The sequence below is a fragment of the Sphaeramia orbicularis genome, chromosome 22 (assembly GCF_902148855.1).
Source record: "Sphaeramia orbicularis chromosome 22, fSphaOr1.1, whole genome shotgun sequence".
NCBI classification, from domain to species: Eukaryota; Metazoa; Chordata; class Actinopteri; order Kurtiformes; family Apogonidae; genus Sphaeramia; species Sphaeramia orbicularis.
The window spans coordinates 12,288,537-12,309,799 of record NC_043978.1 but is presented as its reverse complement, the minus strand read 5'-3'; the positions used below and the strand labels follow the sequence as shown (position 1 = coordinate 12,309,799).

Genomic DNA, 21,263 nt, shown 5'->3' with positions numbered 1-21,263 from the left:
CTGAGTCGAAATTAGATTTCAAACCAGTCGGACGTCTTGGATGACGCAGGTCTTTTCTTTGCTCAGGGGAAACACCATACAGTGTTCAATAGTATGTCAGAGTTTTTTCAGTGTGAGTTAATACTCTGCGTTCACAATAGGAGCCACTGCAGGCAGTTCTGAAATCAACTGATATCCCGACTGAGACTGAAGACCTCATCCTGGAGGAACCGGAAGGATCAGCCATGAAGGACATATTCTCAGAGATACAGCTGCTCGCAGGATCCGGAGCCAACAGTCAACTTTTAGAGGTATTAAGATTACCTAGGGTCAGCAGTATGCTTGTGTTTACAGTATTTCCATAATAGCGTGAATAAATGTGTGTATAGGGGCCTTAACCAGTGTCTGCTAAACCATGTGAAAATGTCTGGATTGTAAACGACAGAATGTCTTCAGTTAAAAAATTAACGACTAGTCTCAGATGGAGCTTGTTGAAACCTGTATAAACCCTGATGACATGTTGTCTGTAAAGACTTCAGACTCACTGTGATGTCTCTTCAGGGTAAACCTGTCGAAGCTCCAGAGGTTCTGATCACATCCACCACTGAGCAGGAGGACCATCTGACCCAACTGAACTCTAGAGTCCAGAGCTGTAAGAACCAGCCGGCATCGCTCAGCCCGTCGGCCATGGCTCTGCAGGTGGAGGAGGCTCAGGTGAGATGAGTTACACAGTTCAACCAAACATCTGGAATAAAGAACCTCTGAATCTGGTCCCTGGACACAGTCTGTTCAAACTCGTCCCTCTAGTAGGCGTTACAGAACCAAACAGAACCCAACAGATTCAGGCAGTCACTGTGTTGATCCAACAGTCTGTACCTGGTTTATATTTGCACCTGTTCTGGATTACACTATTGTCCTTTCATACTGCACTGTTGGTTTTAATACTTTCACTGTTGTTCTGTTTACTGTTTGGTCTCACACTGTTTTACAGTTCTCTAAAAAACAATAGTCTTATTCTTTATTCTATATTTTTATACATATACTGGATTTGTTCTACAACATGTGAATGCTAAGGTTAATTCAGAATCAAATTCCTTGTTTGTTTGCACAAACTTGGCCAATAAAGCTGATTCTGATTCTGATGCCTGTAACAACTTGCTGTAAGGAAAATGAACACATATCCAGTAAAGGCCAGTTTTGTGCCTTTATGATTACAATGTTGGCCATAAATTATAATTGGGACTCAGTATATGAACATTGTACCTGGTCAGAGGTGATTACTGGTGTGTATAAGTAGGAATAAAGAGGAATGTGTCTAGAAACAACATCAGTAACAACAAAAGTCAAAGTCTAACAAAGTATTTCTCTGAGTGATCTGAAATCAGCACAGATCCTGCAACTTTATGGGAAACTGTATTTGTTTAAATAAAGTTGTCAAAAAACCCTCAAAGTATAAATGTTTGGTAATAGTTTTGAAATGTGATGACCCTATTTAATTTAACCCTGTGTTATTGTGTTGTTGGTGAGTGCAGGAGTGCAGAGAGGCGGCGCTGGCCCAGTTGTCGTTGCTCTCCCAGCAGAGGAGTGTTGGTGCTGGTGACCCGGATGTTCTGGAGCGTGTTGAGGACCGGTGGTCCACCGCCGTCCAGGACGCAACCGCCATCATCCAGAGTAAAGAGGTGCAACTGCAGCTGGTCAACGATTACAACCAACAGGGACAAGCAGCCAAGACCAGCCTGAAGAACCTGACCACAGAACTGGACGCCATGACAACGTTAGTGTATTCTCATGGTTTTATAAAGGATGAAGACTGTGGTTTAATTTCTGTGTTTGTTACAAACTGTCATCACTTCATCACTACAGATGAAACTCACTGAACGAGACAAAGAAGAACAAAAATAAATGAAGCAATGGTTATAAATGTTGTCTTACCTTTGCTGTTTTCTGATCATAACTTGATTTTATATGAATGAAGCTAACGTTATTGGTTAATCTGTGCAGTTTCTGTGGTGCAATGTTTATTGTTTATTCAAGTTCACAATGTTTATTGTTGTTAATTTAGTGTTCTTATTGTTTCTTCTTCTTACTTAATACTTAGATTACTTTTTACTTATATATCATTGTTATGACTACGATTATTATTAATACTAGTAGTAGTTCTGCTATTATTAAACTATACACACACACACTTACACACACTGCATATTAGAATATTTTAGCATAATTCCTTTTTTATTATTATTACCACTCTATTTATTTCTACTAGTATATTCTGATGTCCAACTGCCTGTTTTACACTACTATTTTTATACTATTTGCTTTCCTTTTGTCCTGTAATATTTCTTATATATGTGTACATTCAATGTTTTTCTGCTACTGGAACCTTAATTTCCCAGAGAGATCTAATCTAATCTAATCCATTGGTTTATGTTACATTGAAATGATTCCAACTGGAAACAAGTCTTCTGAAATTTTGTAAGAGTTCAAATGTTTCCAAAATGAGTGTATTAGTGTGAGGGCATTGGACCAGACGAACTTCATATAACTTTATTTTTCCTGTTTCCTTCAGGTGTCCAGGTGAGAGCAGCTCTAAGGAGGCCGAGCGTCTGTGCTCCTTACAGAGGAACATGGAGGAGAGGAGGACCAGGCTGGGAGAATGGCTCCTGATATTCACCAGACTGAGTCCTCACTTCAGCCGATCTGAGCGAGCCGCTGCACAAAATGAGCTGAAGAACCTGCAGCAGGAGTGGAGAGACCTGGAGAGAGCTGTAGAGAAGTCCTTCCATCACAGAAACATCCAGTCCCGTGAAACCATCGACCTTCTGTGTGACATATCCATGCTGCAGAAACACTTGGAGAACATTTCCAAAGACCTTGAAGCCAAGTCTCCATCTGATGCTCAGTGGAACTGTAAGAGGGCGAAGCAGGTGATGGAGGCAAATGCAGAGGTTAAAGCCGCACAACAGAAGTACCTCCACCTGCAGCGGCTGTCGGAGGAGCTCCTCAGCAGCTCACAGTGGGAAAAGGAAAACAGAGACATTCAACAGGGGCTGCAAGGGCTGAAAACACAACTGAGCCACACAGAGGAACTGGTCTCCTCCCAAACCCAGAACAGCAGCAACCCCATCATGGACAAAATCATCACGGTGATGAGGGACGGCCTCGCCTGGGCCAAGAAGACAGAGATGGACATCGAGGGTCGGCGGAGGAGGGTGGCTCTGCTCCCTGAGGAGGTGTTTATTCACTCATTTATCTCCTCACGCAGATAAAGATAAAAACACATGAAGGAAATGTAAGAAAAATGTGTTTAACAGAACAGTGGAATCCAGTAAAGGCTGAAAATAACAGTACAGAGATGTTTAAACAGTGAAATTTTAACTCAATGAGATAAGACTTTATTTATCCCACTTTTGGGAAATTTCGCAGTTAACAGCAGCAACATTCAACAAGCAACTGCAGAAAGAAAGACAGCGAGAAAAAAAACGCAAACTTTAAGCGCCAAAGTTGCAATATTGCGACAAGTAACTGAATGCAACAGACCATATCTCCGGGTAGAGGTGCCAAATCTTGTTACCACCTCCCACCAGTAGATGGCAGACATGTGCCCCTTTAATTCTAACACCATTTCAGGGCATGTTTCTGTTCAAAGTGAAGAAGAAAATCCAGTTTAAAGATGTGGTCCTGAGCTGGTTTAGTAAGTAAAGTTGATTTAGTTTTAGTTTGGATAGATAAGGACAGATTTGTCTACTCTGCTGCTTGGATAAAAAGACACCAAAACTTAGTGCATTTTACTTTCTAAAAATGTTTAAAGTCATTAATTTTAAGGATAAGGTGAAAGAAACACAAAGAAAACTTCTATGTAAACTTGTTCAAAGTTCAGTTTTACTAAAAGTTACACAATCCAATATGGCCGCCGCCCTGTGACATCGCTATATGTAAATTAGATGAGTACATTTACTCCCATCATAAACTCTGGGTCTTATCCGATATTTTTCTCATTTACAGTATGACTTTATCTCTAAACACTTCCAAGGTGCAGCTTTTTGAAATCTTGGTATCAATACTGAATATTATTTGAAAAAAACTCTGATGCCTGAAGGGTTCATTTAAGAGTCAGTTCTGAAAAACAGGACAGAATTAGGTAGTTCCCAAATTTATACCAGCTTTTAAAATGATTTTTGTTTTTCCAAATCAAACAGGGCATTTTAACTGACTTGTATAAATAACGACACACAGGAATCTGTTGAATGAACATTTTCATTCCAAAAGAAAACAATATCCAATACAAAACTGAAACTGTTATGTTTTTAAAGAAAGATGCCTATTTGAGGAACAGTGGAATTGAGTGTAAAAATCCATGTAAATAATTGGTGTAAAATACAGTTTGTCATCTTTTCATGGTCATCAGATATGACCCATTTGTATGTTCAGAGGCTCCGTAGTTACCATGGAAACACCGTCATCTTCTACAACATAGATTCACCGGTAAAACCCATGGAGTTGGATCAGTGACAATGGATGGACACACTGGGTTTATGTTCAGTTAATGAGAGATTTTACCAGAAAAGTCAGTTTTTCTACAGTTTTGTCTATTTTCAATATAATAACCCTCAGCTTTAATTAGTTTTTATGAACATTTATTTGATCAGTAGATTAAATATAGGCAAATACCGGATTTTTTCCTGATAATAGCAAAATACGGAGGATAATATTATCGTAAATGGTGATAAATCACTTAAGAAAGGTTGAATAATTGGGACCTGCCAGAAAAGTACCACTGGGTCGTTATGGGTTAATAATTTCCTCTCTTTGACACTGAGGTTTAATTTTCTCATCGTCTTATTTCAGGTTCACCGTCAGCTCCGAGATCTGAAGAAGCTGCAGTCGGAGGTTATAACCAAAGAGGGTCAGCTGGAGGCTCTGGTGGAGGAGGTGACGGAGCTCCTCCCACAGCTGGACCAGGTTGAGGAGGTGCCCATGGTGGTCTCCTCCCTCAAGTCCCTGGAAGAACTGTCCAAGTCCACCATGGAGAAACTGTCCAAGGCTGTGAGAGACACCGAGTCAGGACTGCAGACCAGAGAGAAGTTGTCCCAACAGATGGCCGACCTGGACTCCTGGACGGTGTCTCACCTGAACAGAGATGACTTCAGGAGTCCAGAGAGTCCTGCAGAAGTGGACCGGCAGTCTCGTCTGGTCCAGGAGACCCAGGCCGAGGCTGAGAGGCAGGCGGCGGTCTGCGAAGCCCTTCTAATGAAGAGTAAAGACATTTCCTCTGAGCTCAGTGTCACTGAGAACTGCCAGCTGTTCGATAAACTCACCAGCCTCCAGGAGGACATCAGGGACATCATCATCCACGAAAAGGCCAACAAGAAGGAGCTGGACGAACTCATCCAGAAGATGACTCCAGGAAGGCAGAACCTGGTCACCATTGAGAAAACCCTGAGGCAGATGTTGGTGGATCTGAACAGACACCGGTTCCCCATCACCACCGAGTACCTTCAGGCTCTGGAACCTTTCAAACACATGATCCACGAGTATAAAACCCAGGTGGACTTCATGAAACCGTGGACTCCTCAGGAAAAGACGAGGGATCTCCATTCCATCATCTCAGAACTCCAGAATAAAATGGCTGCGATGGAAATGAAGATCCAGGACCATGAGCAGTATCTGGACCTGAGGCAGTGTGTGGAGGACCTGAAGGAGAACATAAAGGAGCAGGTCCGCCATGTCAAAGACCACCCCGGGGATCTGGAGCGGTACAAGATCAGCCAGAGCCTCCTGGTCCAGTTCCCTGTGATCCAAGAGCTGGTTAACGAGACCAGCTCCAAACTCCACGTGATCTCCAGCGACATTTACCCGTCAGAGCTGTCGATGGAGCGGCAGAGACTCAGGCAGATCGAGGAGAGTCTGAACCACATGGAGACCGGACTCAACAACAGCCTCAGCCTCATCGAGTGGAACCTGCTCCAGGATCTGGACCTGGAATTAGAGACCAAAGCCTCCCGGGCCTTCCTCAGAAAGACCCTGGAGGAGATGACGAAACCGACGACGATGGAGCCCAATGAGGCGGCAATTCACAAGGAATACCAGAAGACGGTGGCTCTGAAAAAGACCGTAGAGTCCAGAATGAGAGCATGGGACGTTCTGAGGCAGAAGAAGGACAAAACACCCGGAGGTGGATCACAGGATCTGGTGGACTTGAAGAATGAAGTCCTTCAAGAATGTGACTCAAAGATGGCAAGTTGCATTGTTGTTTCTATTATGGATGGATGGATGGACGGATAATATAAGATGAATATATCTATAAAATCTATAGATAGATAGATTGATTTACTGTTAGCAAACTTACATACAAGTCTTATGTTTATAGTCCATTATTTCATACTTTTACTGTTAGAGAGTATTTTTTTATATCGTTGTAATCATACTTTCTTCTAAAGAGAATTAAGTGCAATTTTAACAATATTATTTCTGTTATTAAATGTTTTGTGTATTTGTAGATCCACTGTGATCTGTAAGTTATAATGCACGTGTAAATGATAAACGGAGACAGAATATTGTTAAAATTACACTTACTTTTCTTAAGATATTTCAGGTTACAGCTCCAAATTTTTCTCTTTTTTTCATTTTAGTGTGAAAAAGGTAAAATTACAGATGAATAAATTTACAAAAAAAATGTGAATAATCTAAATAACCATTTTGTAGGGTGTTTTTCATAACCTTTATTTGACCATGAAAACAATCCCATTGAGATTAAGAACCTCTTTTATAAGGGAGTCTTGGCCAAGATAGATGCAGCAAATACAAAACACACTTACAAGATTGCACCGTTAAAACACACAAGACACAACACACACATTTAACTAGAAATAGTAAAAATGACATTTACGATCAGATTAAGAAAAACAAGTGAAATTACAGTTGGCCTCAAGAACTTTGTTTGGATTTAAAAGCGCTCAATGAAATGAACTCAGTTTCCAGTGTTTCTGCAGCTGATTTCATGCTTAAGGTGCAGAGTAAACAAAAGCCCTTTGACCCAGTTCTGTACAGACGCCTGGAACAGAAAGCAATAAATGATCATTAGTACAGAGAGAATAAATACATTCAAGTGGAAATGAAAAAGAACTAGAAGCACTCGGAGAGCGCAGACCTCCGCCAAGGCTGATCAGTGGCCCCCCCTGTGGGCCCCCCCATGCCAAGGAGGTTATGTTTTTGCCAGGGTTTGTTTGTTTGTTTGTTTGTTTGTCTGTCTGTCTGTCTGTCTGTCTGTCTGTCTGTCTGTCTGTCTGTCTGTTTGTCTGTCCGTTAGTGTGCAACATAACTCAAAAAGTTATGGACAGATTTTGATGAAATTTTCAGGGTTTGTTGGAAATGGGCCCCCCCGTGGGCCCCCCCACCCCCGATCACCACCAAAATTTAATAATTTCTTCCTTATCCCATTTCCAACAAACCATGAAAATTTCATCAAAATCTGTCCATAACTTTTTGAGTTATGTTGCGCACTAACGGACAGACAAACAGACAGACAGACAGACAAACAAACAAACCCTGGCAAAAACATAACCTCCTTGGCAGAGGTAATAATGATCACAGATACCAATGGTTTTACAGACAGCCAGTGTCTAAGTCTAGTAAAAGAAACAAAATGGAACAAATGCTTCACTTTCAGAGATTAGTAGGTGACTAAAAAATAAAGAGCTGTAGTTCCAGCCCTTCAAGTTATGTCCCATTAATTCAGGAATGTTTATTGTAATTATCTGTAAACATAAAGAAATGTAGACAGGTGGTTCTCTGCAATGAGCATAAACTTAAATACTCAGATATTAAATGAAAACAGAAACACAATATGAGCACACTATAGGAATATGAACAACACATGTAAAAGAGGAAATGTAAAAACAGTACATACAGTGGACAAATTGGACCTTCAGAAATAGAATTGCACTATGGTCCATTAATGTATTTACAAATGGATGGTTTCAAATGTGTATCTGTAATAATATATCCTTCTGAGCCTCAGGAAGGTAACACTTCTGGCTTTTTAGATTAAATAATTACCCTAATCAGAAACAGCAATGCAACAGTTTTCCAGATACGTTTTTTTTTTTTTTTTTTTTTTTTTTGTAAAGAATGCCCTTTGCAGTGGACAGTGGTTTTTTTTAAGTAAAGCTGTGAAACTCTTGTCCACTAAAGAGGACAACAATGCATTTCTGGGTCTCAGGAGGATATGACCAGTTTTATCAAATAGTGGGAATTAAACGTAATGATGTGTCTCTTGTAGAAACCTGTTTCAGATAAAGACCTGTTACCGGAGTTAAATGAGTGTTTCTGATTGTACTGAAGCGGTGTTAGAACAGATTGTGTTACTGCAGCATTTGAAGCATTATTTGGACAAAATGACAATGCAGGAAGTTCTATAAATAATCTGATTATGGTGAGAAAAAGCCAGACAGATCATGATAACCTTGAAAAAATGAGGTCTGTCTTTTGACCTCTAGTGTAAAACAACTAAACCAAACCTCACACTGGTTCTGGTCCTCAATGTGGTCCCAGTTTTCAGTAAGTGATCATATTTGATGCTATTTGTTGTAGGAGAACCTGGTCTGGGCCAGGCAGTCTCTGAAGGACTACACCAGTGCCGTTAAAGAATCCGTCCAGTTCCTGAAGGACACCGAGGCCTCTCTGCTGGTCCAACAAGACTCTGATGGATCCTGCTCCCAAAAACTGGACCAGATCCAGCAGGCTCTGGCCTCCCTGGAGCTGTACTTCCAAAACCACGTGGACCAGTTGAAGAGGCTGCTCCCCCAGCACCCTTACCTGTCCCCCCACCGGGTGGAGCGTCTGCTGGAGAACACTCTGAGCAGGCTCCTGGTCTGGATGTCCACCCTCCAGGCAAAGGGACGTGTACAGATGGAGAATCTGGGCAGGTACGATAAGAATTTAGCGGTTCTGGTTCCAATATAGATTCTCATTGGATTAGGACAGGGGTGGTCAACCTGTGGCTCCTGGGCCACATTTGGCTCTCTTACCCTTTTCAAGTGGGTAAAGTCTTTTTTTTTTTTAACACATTTTGCTATCATTGTTGCAAACATAAAGTCCTTCTCATGTTATGCAGGTGTAAAAATGTAGACTACACTCCAAATTAATAAAAAAAAAAAGAGAGGTAGCATTAGTAGTAGTTTTAAATCAATGCTGTGGTTAAAGGTGCAGGAGACTTTTGTGACCAATTTTTCAACAGATCTGTAAAACCTGAGTCATAGCCTCAGTATCATGAATCTGTAAGTCTTTCTGTGATTACTCACCTGAATCGCTTTCATTACGGTGAACAATTTCGAAGTGCCATCCACCATAAACAAACCCATGTGTTTACATTCAGAACCGGGAGGTAACTTGGGCATCTTTGGAATTTTCGTGAATTCGTGATACTGAGATTTTACAGATTTGTTGAAAAATTGGTCACGAAAGTCTCCCGCACCTTTAATGTTTGAACATGATGGAGGTATTTAACCCTTTGCAGCTGTGGTAAATGGTCCTTAGGCCTGTAACAGTACACAAAATTTTCAGTTCGGTACGTTTTCGGTTTTCAAAGCCACGGTTCGGTTTTTTCCGGTTCGGTACGGGAAGAAAGAAAACCTCTCAAAATGTCTATTAATGCATTTATGAATTTTTTAACATTTTTTCCCCCAATTTTTGGAGACAATAGAATATAGAAAAACAGGAATAATATAATTCTGCTGCTATAAATCAAATAGAAAATAAAATAAATTAATGCTACTAAATGTATTTTTTTAAACATTAGTATTGCACTTTTCCCTGAAAGGTAGTTTCGAACAAACAAGAAAAATCTAATCACAGTTCTGTCAGTTCACATTCTGCATAAAAATAACAAGTACATAATAAATAATACAAATAAATAAATTTGTGTGTGCCTGTGTGCACAGGGGATTTTTTTTTTTTTTGTCAGAGCCGGGGGGTAGGGGGGGCGCGCAGTTATATACCTGGTGTGGTCCATAACTAACGTAACGAACGCTGTCTTGAAACGAAAGTGAAACTTTACGTACTTTCAACGTTCTATTTATTCCTCTATTATACAGCGTGTGTGACAGACAGAAAGACAGAGCTAGTGTAAGTGTTTTAGAACTACCGTAGTTCCTAGGGGCCAAACAACGTCCGTCTTATTAACGTCTCTTTCCTCATTGTTGTCTTTCACCTGAATCTGAACTGATCCAAACTGGACTGTACTGATGGTGGAGGGTCTTCAGTCTCTTCCTTCCAGGTTCACATTATATTTGTTGTTTTTTTAACCTTATATCAGCTGCTATTTCATATTTTGGGTCAATGTGTGCGTCCTTCCATATGTCCGTGTGAAACTTGTGCGGATTTAAAGTTCCGCATCGAACGACGTCTTCCGTTCCTTTTTCTTTTTCTCATCATACTGTGTTGTTTCGGTACAGCTGTGTACCAAACCGAACAGGTGTGTACCGAAACGGTTCCGTTCGGTAAGTGTACCATTACAGGCCTAATGGTCCTAGTATTGTTTTTACTGGTCAAATACAAGCATACTTTAGAGCAGGGGTGTCAAATATGTGGCCCGCATGCCAAAACCAGCCCACCAGAGGTCATCATCATCATCCTCCTCCAGTGCAGTGTTATATTTATTCTAGTTCTCTCTTTCAGATGTGTTGAACATTACAAAAAATACTGCGAATCCCAAGAAGACATCGTCCAGAGTTTGGACAGAGCGGAAATCAGCCTTTGCCAGTTCATGTCCCAGAAGGTCACGTCTCTACAGGACTGCACCGAGCAGCAAACCAAGATAAAGGTAAACTATATGGACACTATGAGAACACTATTTCACTTTATTTCTCAAGTTTAACCTGTTCCTTTGCATCTAATTAGTGTTAATTGTTCCCTATTTACTAATCCAAGTTCCAAAGCTTCTAACTGAAGAACCACAAAACCAAAATTAATCAATCGCTCCTAATTTAAAAGGTAATATCCTCTAGTTTCACATTTTTTTAGCATGCGGTTAATATACAACCTGGATTACACACACTATGTCAGGGGTCACCAATCCTGGTCCTCGAGGGCCGGTATCCTGCTTGTTTTAGATGTATCCCTCTTCCAACACACCTGATTCAAACTATAAGCCTATCATCAAGCTCTGCAGAAGCCTGATAACGGCTGTCAGGTGTGTGGGAAGAGGGAAATATCTAAAACATAAAGGATACCGGCCCTCGAGGACCAGGATTGGTGACCCCTGCACTATGTGGACAAAAGTATGTGGACACATTGAATTCAGCTGTTTCTTTTCTAACGGGTCTGGAATACAAAACAGTAGTGACTAATGTCAGAATATAGTTTTATATTGGGATAAATATCATAGTCCAGGAGCTGCACCATTCAAATATCCAGACATTTCTCTCAATTGGGCATGAGACACAAGCTCACCTTTGATGAAGGAGTCTAGTGTTGAAATGCCAAAACACCCTATGACTCAAAGGTACACTACTGATGATGTGGCCCAAAATTTACATCCTTTCCGTGTCTGAGATACAGCTCCCATCCCCCTCTCAACATCTCCCTGGAATTTTCATCTACAGCTGTAGTCGAGTGTAAGAGTGGACCTCGGAGTGGGCTAACTAGAACCGACCTGAGGTCCAGCGATTTGGTCTAAGTATTGTGGACTGCTAATTCCAACATTCATATTGGCAACACTACTAATGATGTGTCCCGAAATTTACATCCTTTCCATGTCTGAGATACAGCTCCCATCCCCCTCTCAAACTTCATGTGCATACCATCTATTGGCATAGTGAACGGTTTAACATCATATCCTGTGTTTCATCATTCTCATTGAATATCATTGAAATATTGATGTTTTTATCTCAAATCATTATGAACAGGACATGATGTGTCCCAATATTTTTGTCCATATAGTTTAAAAACATCAGTATTTCCTAAAGGTTTAATGGTCAATTTTTCTTCCTCAGTGAGATGTGAAGAAAGTAGATGGTTAGTTGTGGTAGAAAATTATTATTTACAGTCAGAGCATGAAAAATATTTCAGAGACTTAGAGGTAAAACGTTTAAAATCATAGTCATAGGTAAAAAAAACAAAAACAAAATCAATGTTGAGAGAAATTCAGTAAAAACGATCTCTGAGGTATTTTGGAAATAAAGATAATTTAAACCAAACTAACCAATGCAATGATATTTATCCCATAATATAAAACTATATTCTGACATTAAGTCATTATTGTTTTGTATCCCAGACCCCTGTTAGAAAAGAAACACATGAATTCAACATGTTCACATACTTTTGTCCATTTGTGTATAAAGATCGGATTTATTGGCAACTGCTCGAGCTTGTATCATAAAAGTTTAAGACAGTGAAGAAAGGTTCAGATTTTCAGCTGGATTTCAACCCTTGTTGAATGACGTCCCGGTGTGTGCAGGCTCTGTGTGAGGAGGTGGAGTCTCTGCAGAAGCGTCTGAACGAGCTGAAGGAGTGGTGTCCAGAGCAGAGCTGTCGCGAAGGACGGGAGGTCACCGTGGCGACTGTCTGGAGACGAGTATCACGACTACGACGCTGCACTCAGAAACTCACAAGTCGATGTACGCCGAGGATCGCAGAATGGAGCGACATCACCGACAGTGTATGTCAAGGGTGTCGAACATGTGGCCCACGGCCCAAAACTGGCCTGATAAAGGTTCCACTGTGGACAGCGGCATGAATTTGCAACAGTCAAGGGTGTTGAACTGGTTTTAGTTCAGGTTCCACATTCAGACCAATGTGATCTAAAGTAAAATATTAACAGAATGATCTATAAATAATGACTCCAAATCTTCTTGGTTTAATGTGAAAAAAATTATATTGCATTATGCCTAAAAGTAATGACAACTCCTAATTTTCCTCTCTGTGTTAGTGCAAAAAAAAACCAAACATTAAATTATAAAAATATTTAGATTAACAAACTATCCTTTAACAATAAAATGTAAATAATGTGAACAAATTTGACATATTAACACGTTTTGTTGAATATTTTGTTTTTTTTACTCATCTTTTTGATTATTTTATTTATCTTGTAATTGTTTTGTTCATTTTTAAACGACTATAACTCTAATTTTTTCCCTTTTTTTTAGTGTATAAAAGTAAAATTACGTAAGAATATTTACATTTCTAAACTATCCTTTCACAATAAAATGTGAATAACCTGAACAAATATGAACCTGAAATGTCTAAAGAAAATTAAGTGCACTTTTAACAGTTTTCTGCCTGTTAATGAATGTTTTTTGCTTTTATAGATCTGATCCATAATGCACTTGTGTAAATGATAAATTGAGGCATAATATTGTTAAAATTACACTTATTTTTCTTAAGAAATTTAATAACACATCTTTTTTGTTTGAATAGTTTGTAAATATTTTCATAATTTAATCCTATTTGCACTAAAACAAAGAGGAAAACTTAGAGTAGTCATTATTTATAGGTTATTATGTTATTATTGTACTGGTCCAAAACCACTTCAGATCAAAATTGGGCTGAATGTGGAACCTGAACTAAAATGACTTTGACATCCCTGGTGTAAGTGAATTAATAAATATCTGCTGTGTTCATACTGTAAACATTCGTGTTGAACTGACATCTGACTGCGTGCGTTCCCGTTCAGGTGGAGAAAGCGTCCTCCGTGCTGCAGCAGGTGGAGGCGGAGCTCCCCACGGTTTCCCAGGTGACGGCCCCCACCGAGGAGCTCCAGGACCTGCTTCAGTCCTGGGAACAGTACCAGGACCGACTGGACTGTGAACACCGCGCTCTTTCTGCTCTGGAATTGCGCGTCGCCAGGCTGCTGGGTGTCCCCGCCCACCTGGAACAGGCTCCTCCCACTCCGCTGTGTCAGCAGCTGCAGGCGATGCAGAGTCGATACAACAGGTTTAATGTGCACTTCATTACTTCACCTATTTCTGTTATTTTACTTGGAGACTATCATTTGCAAATGCTTATTAACAGTTCAGACACAACTCTATTACCCATAAGCCCCTGACTATATTTGGATGATCAGGAAACAGTGGTTGGTCATGGACTGTACTTTCTGGAAAAGTAGATTCCAGTGTAATGGTTGGTGTTATTCTTGTAGGTATTAATGCTTTCTTTTACTGTTTTCAGATTATTGTAACTCCTGAACCGTTTACGCTGTTGACAAAATTCAAATGGTATTAGATTCAACATGGTATGAAATCCAGAGCTTTCTATTGGTCTATAACACATGAGGGTAGAGGTCTGTATTGGCTGAGGGGAGGGGTGGAAGTGGGCAGAGCATAGAGCAGCAGAGTGCAGTCGGTGAGAGAAAGATGGAAGATTTTTTTTACTTTTAGGAGCATTTTTGCAAGGTTTTTGCGTGGAATTCTTGAAAATAATTGTATATAGTGATAGTGCTGTTTTGGAGTGTTCTACTAGTGTGTTTTGCCATATTTTTGTTGAGTTTCGCTGGGTTTTTTTTGCCTTTTTTCCACTGTTTTTATCTGGGGTTTTTTTTGGTTTTTTTTGTCTATTTCATTGATAGTTGTATTTTCGCTGTACATATTATTAAATGCAGCTATATTTATATACAGGTATTCATCTAAATCTATATGCAGAGAGCAGAAAGAGATGCAGTGTCTGTATTTGAATCAGATGATGGATGTTTTTGTCAGTGAAATGAGGGGCTCTGTCTACAACTAGACAGAAAGTGAACACAGACTATCACACAGGATCAAAATTACTTGAAAGAACTAAAATAAGAAGAAGAACATAGGCACTGAATGATGTAGACTAGCTAAAATGTTTGAGTACATGGAAAAGAGTTGAAAGTTTATTTGTATAATTTCATAAAGTTTTGTTCTGCACATTTACTGTTGGTTTTCATATAAATATGATAAAAGTTCAAGTCAGTTTTTAATTTTTTTTTCTGTAACACTCTGTTGTAAGCATTTATTAAATATAATAACAATAATGATGAAATTATAAAGATATTGAAAGTTAAGTTCTTCCTGAAAAAAGTGCAAAAGTATTGCCAAAAAACACATTTCCTGACACTTTTATTCCAAAACAACATAAAGAAACCTAGGCGGTCTGTTATAATGGTAGTGCTTATTGGTTTAAATTGTGGTTGAACCTGTTGGACGTCTGTTTCTTTGTTCCCACAGTGTTTTGCAGACGAGCAGGGAGGGTTTGGAGGCGACTCGGCAGGAGCTGGAGGACAGGGAAAAGGTTCGAGAGGAGCTGCAAAGCATCCGGGTTTGGATGGAGGCTGCAGATCATCTGCTGTCGGAGATGGAACAGAGCAGCAGCACCAGCCAGGTCCAGGTGAGTCTGAGGTCACTACCAGGGTCGAACCAGACCAGGACTTCTGCTTAAAGAAAAGGGTTCACATTTAGACTGGAGCCACGTGGTGTTAGGAATGGAAAACTTTTTACAGTGGTTGTTATGGGATATGTCTTTAACCCTATAACGCCAAATGTGTCATATTTGATACATGAGTTTTGAGGCCCTCTACATGATCAGTGTGACTTTCTTTTTTTTTCTTTTTTTTTTTTTTTGAAAAACCTGATGTATACAATTAGATACATGCAATACACAAATAATCCACCAGGGGGAGGAATTCATTCACCAGAGGCCTTTCCAATGACACTACAAGACTGTCATTAATGAGGAAGAACTTTGACAGTTTTGAAGGAATTAACAATTTGTTAGACATGTTTGTGTTATATTATGTTTTTGTTTGTTCAAAATAATAATATTTGAGGTTCTCTCCGGGTGCTCTGGCTTCCTCCCACCATCCAAAGACATGCACTGACAGGTTAATTTGTTAATTGGTTAATCTAAATTACCCACTGGTGTGAATGTGAGAGTGAGTGTTTGTCTCTATATGTTCAGCCCTGTGATGAACTGGCGTCTTGTCCAGGGTGTATGTTGCTGGGATAGGCTCCAAGCGACCCTTGTGACCCTAGTGAGGATAAAATCAGAAAATGAATGAATAATATTTGAGCATTGAGACCCGATGTATCAAATATGACACAAAATTGAAACGCATACATGGAAATTGATATTTGAACAAAACATTTTTTGGTTGTTCAGAAGGACCAATAAAGGCTCCAGTTTCAAAGAACTGGAATTTTCTGTCAGTGATTAAATGGTTCAGGCTTTACAGGGTTCACATGTTTCAATCAACAAATCTAACATCATAGTGTCATTATAACATGGACCATCCAATGTTACTTCAGTGCTGACATTATTCATGAAGAAACATAACTGCAGTCACATTTTCTATTGTGTTTCACACTGTAAACTATAACCGTAACTTACACAAATTACACTTATTAAAATAAACTCTGTCCATTTTATAGCAGCATTCTTAAAACTCTCCACGTCTCCCATATTATATATTACATTGTATGTCATAATACAATGTAATAATAATAAATTGTTAACATGTGATTAAGTTGTTGAAAACCCTCTAATATCCACCAGACATGGAAGTGTCTTTGACAGTCAGAACCTGCTGTCAGCCGTCTGGTGTGTCCATATCAGTGTCTCCTTGTCTGTCCCGTCTATTTGAGTGCAAATAATGAGAACAAACACATGAATCATCTGAACCAAACACACAATGATGCACTTGTCTTCACTGTCACCAGCGTTTGTTCTGTAAAACCTACTGGAAACAGACTGTTGAGACTCGAACCGGTTCAAAGGGTTAAAACCCCTCCACAGGTCCGGTGGGTTTGGTTCAGATGGTTCTGTTTGTTAAATATAAACGGACTGAAGCGACCGTTGGTTTGGTTTGGACCGGGGCCCAGAGGATCCGTCTGTCCTGAAACCTGAGCAGAGTCCAACGTCCCCTCATCTACTCACACAGAGGGTCGGCTCTGAAAGACCCCCCCCCCGATACCCCCCCACCGCCGCCCACCGTCTCCGGCCCAGACGCCTTTTGTTCCTGGTTGTAAGTGGATCTTCAGGTGGAACCGGGGCCAAGTCACTTCACAGACACACATTCATCTGTGTTTACTATAAATGAGAGGCCAAACACCGAAAACCCACAAAGACCAGAAAAGCAGCTGTAAACGAGGGGAAACGTTACTTCTGTTCTTAAAACAAGTAAAACCATCTAATAAAAGGAACTCACATGATTCTCAAAGTACATTCAGAAAGGACTAAAACCAGTTCACAAGCAAAAAGTAAATATATTTATGTCAGGATGTTGGAAAATGTGAATGAAAATGTGCATCACTTTATATGAATGGAAATGAATCTTAAAACCAGCACAGCTGCACTAAAAATACCTACAAAAATAAATAAATAATTAAATAAAAATAAATGTCCCCAGTTATAATAGCTTTTATTTATTATTATATTATGTGTCTTAATTTCGATTTCTTTATCATTGATTGTTTGTTTTTTGTTTTGTTTTTTTTTTGTGTGTGTGTTTTTTTTCATTTCGTTTGAGAGCAATAAACCTTATCTTATCTTAGATATAAGGGGAGGAGTTAATTATTTAGATTTGATTAGATTAGATTAAAGAGAAGATAGAAGATAAAAAAAAAGGAAATAAAATATGAATAAGTACAAAAACAGTGAAAAACAAACAGGCAATTGCACATTAGAAATACTAGTAGTAAAAAATAAGTAGCAGTAATAACAATAATGATAATAATAATATTATTAATAATAAGTGTAACACTATCAATAATGTCAGCAGTCACAATGACTATAGTAATAGTAATAAGAATTATAACTATTACCAGTAAGTAATAATAATATTAATATGAATAATAATAATAAGAATTTAAAAAGAAAAACTAAAGTAACAATAACCAACATCACACACTGGATTCTCAATATGATGAAAAATATGCTTCAGTTTATGCAGTTAATACTAGTGCCTCATCTTGATTTAAGACATTTCATTTAGTTTTTAGCTTTTCTTTTTTTGTTTTTTTTTTTTTACAATCTTTAGAGGTGAAGACCTTCACTAATTGTCTGTACTTTCTAAAAATAGACTCATTATCTCGACCTGTTTTGCTCAAATGTCCCAGCATTCCCTACAACACTCATCTAAAACACATATCGTCCTTGTAAGAGTTAAAGTGTTTGGAACAGACGTCCACATTTCCTGAACCGTCCTCACAAAGACCCCTGCCCCCCCGTCCCCGTCCCTCTGTCCCTCCCCCTCCTCCAGGGGACACAAACAGCCTCCTCATGTCCTCCTTTGTATCCTCCTCTCACACAAACATCAGTTTTCGTGGCGATAACGCGATGCTCCTCCCTCTTCATCGTCCTGAGTCGATCACAGTCAGATCCAGGTATCACCTCCAGACTCGGACTCAGGATTAGGACAGTTTTTATTAAAATGTAGAGGTTTTTAAACTGTTTTGGGAGCGGAGGACGTGAAGAGGTAGGCTCATTATAATCCCATAATGGATGGAAGGTCTAGGGCAGGTTTCAAAGTGGATGGTTTATATTAATATATGTGACATTTTAAGAAACTACTGAGGGATTGTAACGTCTCACAGCCTGTTTGAGGATGTTTATCACTTAACACTGTTCTGAAAAAACTGTTTTTATCCTTTTAGAAACACAGTTTAGCAATTTTTATAAGTTTTATGTCATTTTGACTTGCAACTAAAACTTTGTTAGCTTTTTTACTGGTTTTGTTTTTATGTATAGAAAAAGTTGTTTTTTGTTGTTTTAAGTTATTTTTAATATTAGTTTTATTTAATTTTTGTATATTATTAGCAGTATAGTGTTTTATGTATAGTTTTATGTATGGTTTTAGTATTGAGTTGTTTTATGTACATTTTTAGTGTGGATGTATGGATGAAATCTCTATTTTCTGTAACTTCTTGGCCAGAGCACTCTTACAAAAGAGATTTTTCATATCATCGAGTCTTTTTTTCTTCTTAAATAAAGGTTGAATTTAAAAAAAATAAGTCTATGGGGTAATTGTTAAAAAAGTAGAAAAAAAAAAAACTGTCGCCCATAAAACTGGAATAAAATATGTTTTACCTGTTCTCATGAAATGATTATGACAATGTGATTTATTATTATAGATGAAGTGTCACTGGACTCAGTATGTAATCATTGGCTATACTGATACAGATGGGTAGAAATAGGAATAAAAAGAGGATGTGATGGCGTTAGTACAAACACTGAATCCAAATGCAGGAACTCGGACACAAAAATAAGGTTCAAAAGGTTTATTATTTACACACAGGTGTAAGAATAATAATAATGACAGAATCTTGAGGATAATGGTTGGAGATATCCTCCTCTGATTCGTCCTCCGGTTTGAGGGCAGCAGCCCGTCTCCCCGAGCGGCGTTTGGGGTATTTTTCCCGACTGGGGAAAAGCAAAGGGAGGTCAGGGACGGAAACAGGTCATACACAGGCAGGCTATCACTCAGGCAACAGGACATAAGGGCTAGACAAATACTCACGTACCAAAGAGTCAGGGCGAGAAGATCGAAACCAGGAAATCAGATGAGGCAGACAAAACCGACAGGGAGCAGGCAGAAGGCAAAAAACCGAGGAATCCAAAATGGGTCACAACAGGCAGACAAAACGAACAGACGAGGTCAAAACGCTGGTTAGAACTACGAGAGTTACAAACTGGCGTCTGACAGGGGGAAGAGACAGGGTTAAAATACACAAAAGGGAGGGAAGACAACTAGACACAGGTGGAGCAAATCAGGGCGGAGACAGGTAATCAGGTAAGAGGTCAGGGAGAACAGGGAACAGGAAGTAAAGACGACAGACAAGACACATGAGGGGAAACTTAACAAAATAAAACAGGAAATGACAAAACATAAAAGACAGACAAAACCAGACTAACGTCTGGCTGCGGGTATGACAGAGGAATGGGTGTGAAAACCGAATTGTTTCAACTTCATGGGAAATATATATTTTATGCATATGTATTTTAACCTGTTTAACCCTGACCATATTTTCAGGGGAAAAACGCCTAAAGACATACCCAAAGTAAATGAAGAATTACTTCACAATAATAAGGTTCATATGGATGTTCTTGGTGTCTATGGACATTTAGAGACCTCACAGAATCTATTCCCATTGTCTAAAATATTGTATCTATTACTCTGCCTGAGTAAACTGTAACAAACTAAAAGAGAAATTAGAATTTTTTATCCTCGCCTGTTTTTTTTCAACTGGATTGACGATGATATGCATAAATTAATTGTTCGTGTTGGAGATTTTTAATAGCATATACTTCACCCCACAAAGATTAAAAATCATGTTTGAACATTAAAGTTTGCACTAAAATACACTTTTGATGTACTTTTGTTAACATTAGGGTCTAAACTTTGAGCAAAAGTTGAAAAAAATATTCATTGTCCTGATTTATTATATTTTTATAGTAGATGAATATTAATATAGGGCTAAAGTTAAGGGTCTTAACTTAAGACAAATGAAAATTCATAAAACACAACTTACCACAAAAATTCAACCAGACACAGAGACTTAAAATGTAAAAATGTTCATAATTTTCTAAATAGTTTCTATAAGACACAGCCTTAAAAGTTCAGTGTGTTTCTTTTTTTATTTTACACAAGTGTCATTAATTAAATATATAAATGTTGTCTTTTCCATTGTTCATATTGTTGATTTCTTTCTTTCTGTGTGGTTTCAGGAGGTCCACAGCCAGCTCATTACCCAGAAGGCTTTGCTCCAGCGCATCATGGACAGCCTGAAGATGAAGTACTCGGACATGTACAGTCTGGTTCCTGTGGAGATCGAAGGCCCGCTGCAGGAAGTCAAACAAACGCTGCCGAAAGTAGAAGTAAAGGTAACGCCTGTAACCGCCATAGTTTAGCTTCACTTCACGACTCAGAAACAACAGGAATCAGCATCAGATTGACAGTTTTTACATGTCAGCTGTTGATTAGGACAGGTGTATTTTCTAATTCTGGTGTTTTCGTTCTTAATCTTGTACTCTTTTGGCTTTAAAAAATATGTTACACTAGTGCAGCGATGTCAAACTCATTTTAGTTCAGGTTCCACATTCAGCCTAATTTGATCTCAAGTGGGTCAGAGCAGTAAAATAATAGCATAATAGCCTATACATAATGTCAACTACAATTTTCTCTTTGTTTTAGTTAAAAAAAAAAAAAAAAAAAAAAACATTAAATTATGAAAATATTTGCATTTACACACTATCCAAGCAAAAAAAATATGAATTACCTGAAAAAACTGAAATTACTTAAGAAAAACGTGCAATTTCAACAATATTAACCC

At 38.9% G+C, this 21,263-nt stretch overlaps 1 protein-coding gene across 1 annotated transcript in view; it reads left to right on the top strand.

The window, feature by feature from the left end:
• LOC115413488 (microtubule-associated protein futsch-like) overlaps nt 1-21,263 on the top strand; it is an 89,121-nt gene that overhangs the window by 46,112 nt on the left and 21,746 nt on the right. Inside the window, exons 30-40 of the mRNA XM_030126360.1 lie at nt 141-290; nt 541-693; nt 1,512-1,753; nt 2,549-3,212; nt 4,828-6,216; nt 8,572-8,906; nt 10,657-10,801; nt 12,437-12,637; nt 13,652-13,911; nt 15,165-15,324; nt 20,659-20,814. Of these exons, the coding sequence (XP_029982220.1) occupies nt 141-290; nt 541-693; nt 1,512-1,753; nt 2,549-3,212; nt 4,828-6,216; nt 8,572-8,906; nt 10,657-10,801; nt 12,437-12,637; nt 13,652-13,911; nt 15,165-15,324; nt 20,659-20,814 (3,855 nt within the window). The remainder of the gene's footprint in view (nt 1-140; nt 291-540; nt 694-1,511; nt 1,754-2,548; nt 3,213-4,827; nt 6,217-8,571; nt 8,907-10,656; nt 10,802-12,436; nt 12,638-13,651; nt 13,912-15,164; nt 15,325-20,658; nt 20,815-21,263) is intronic.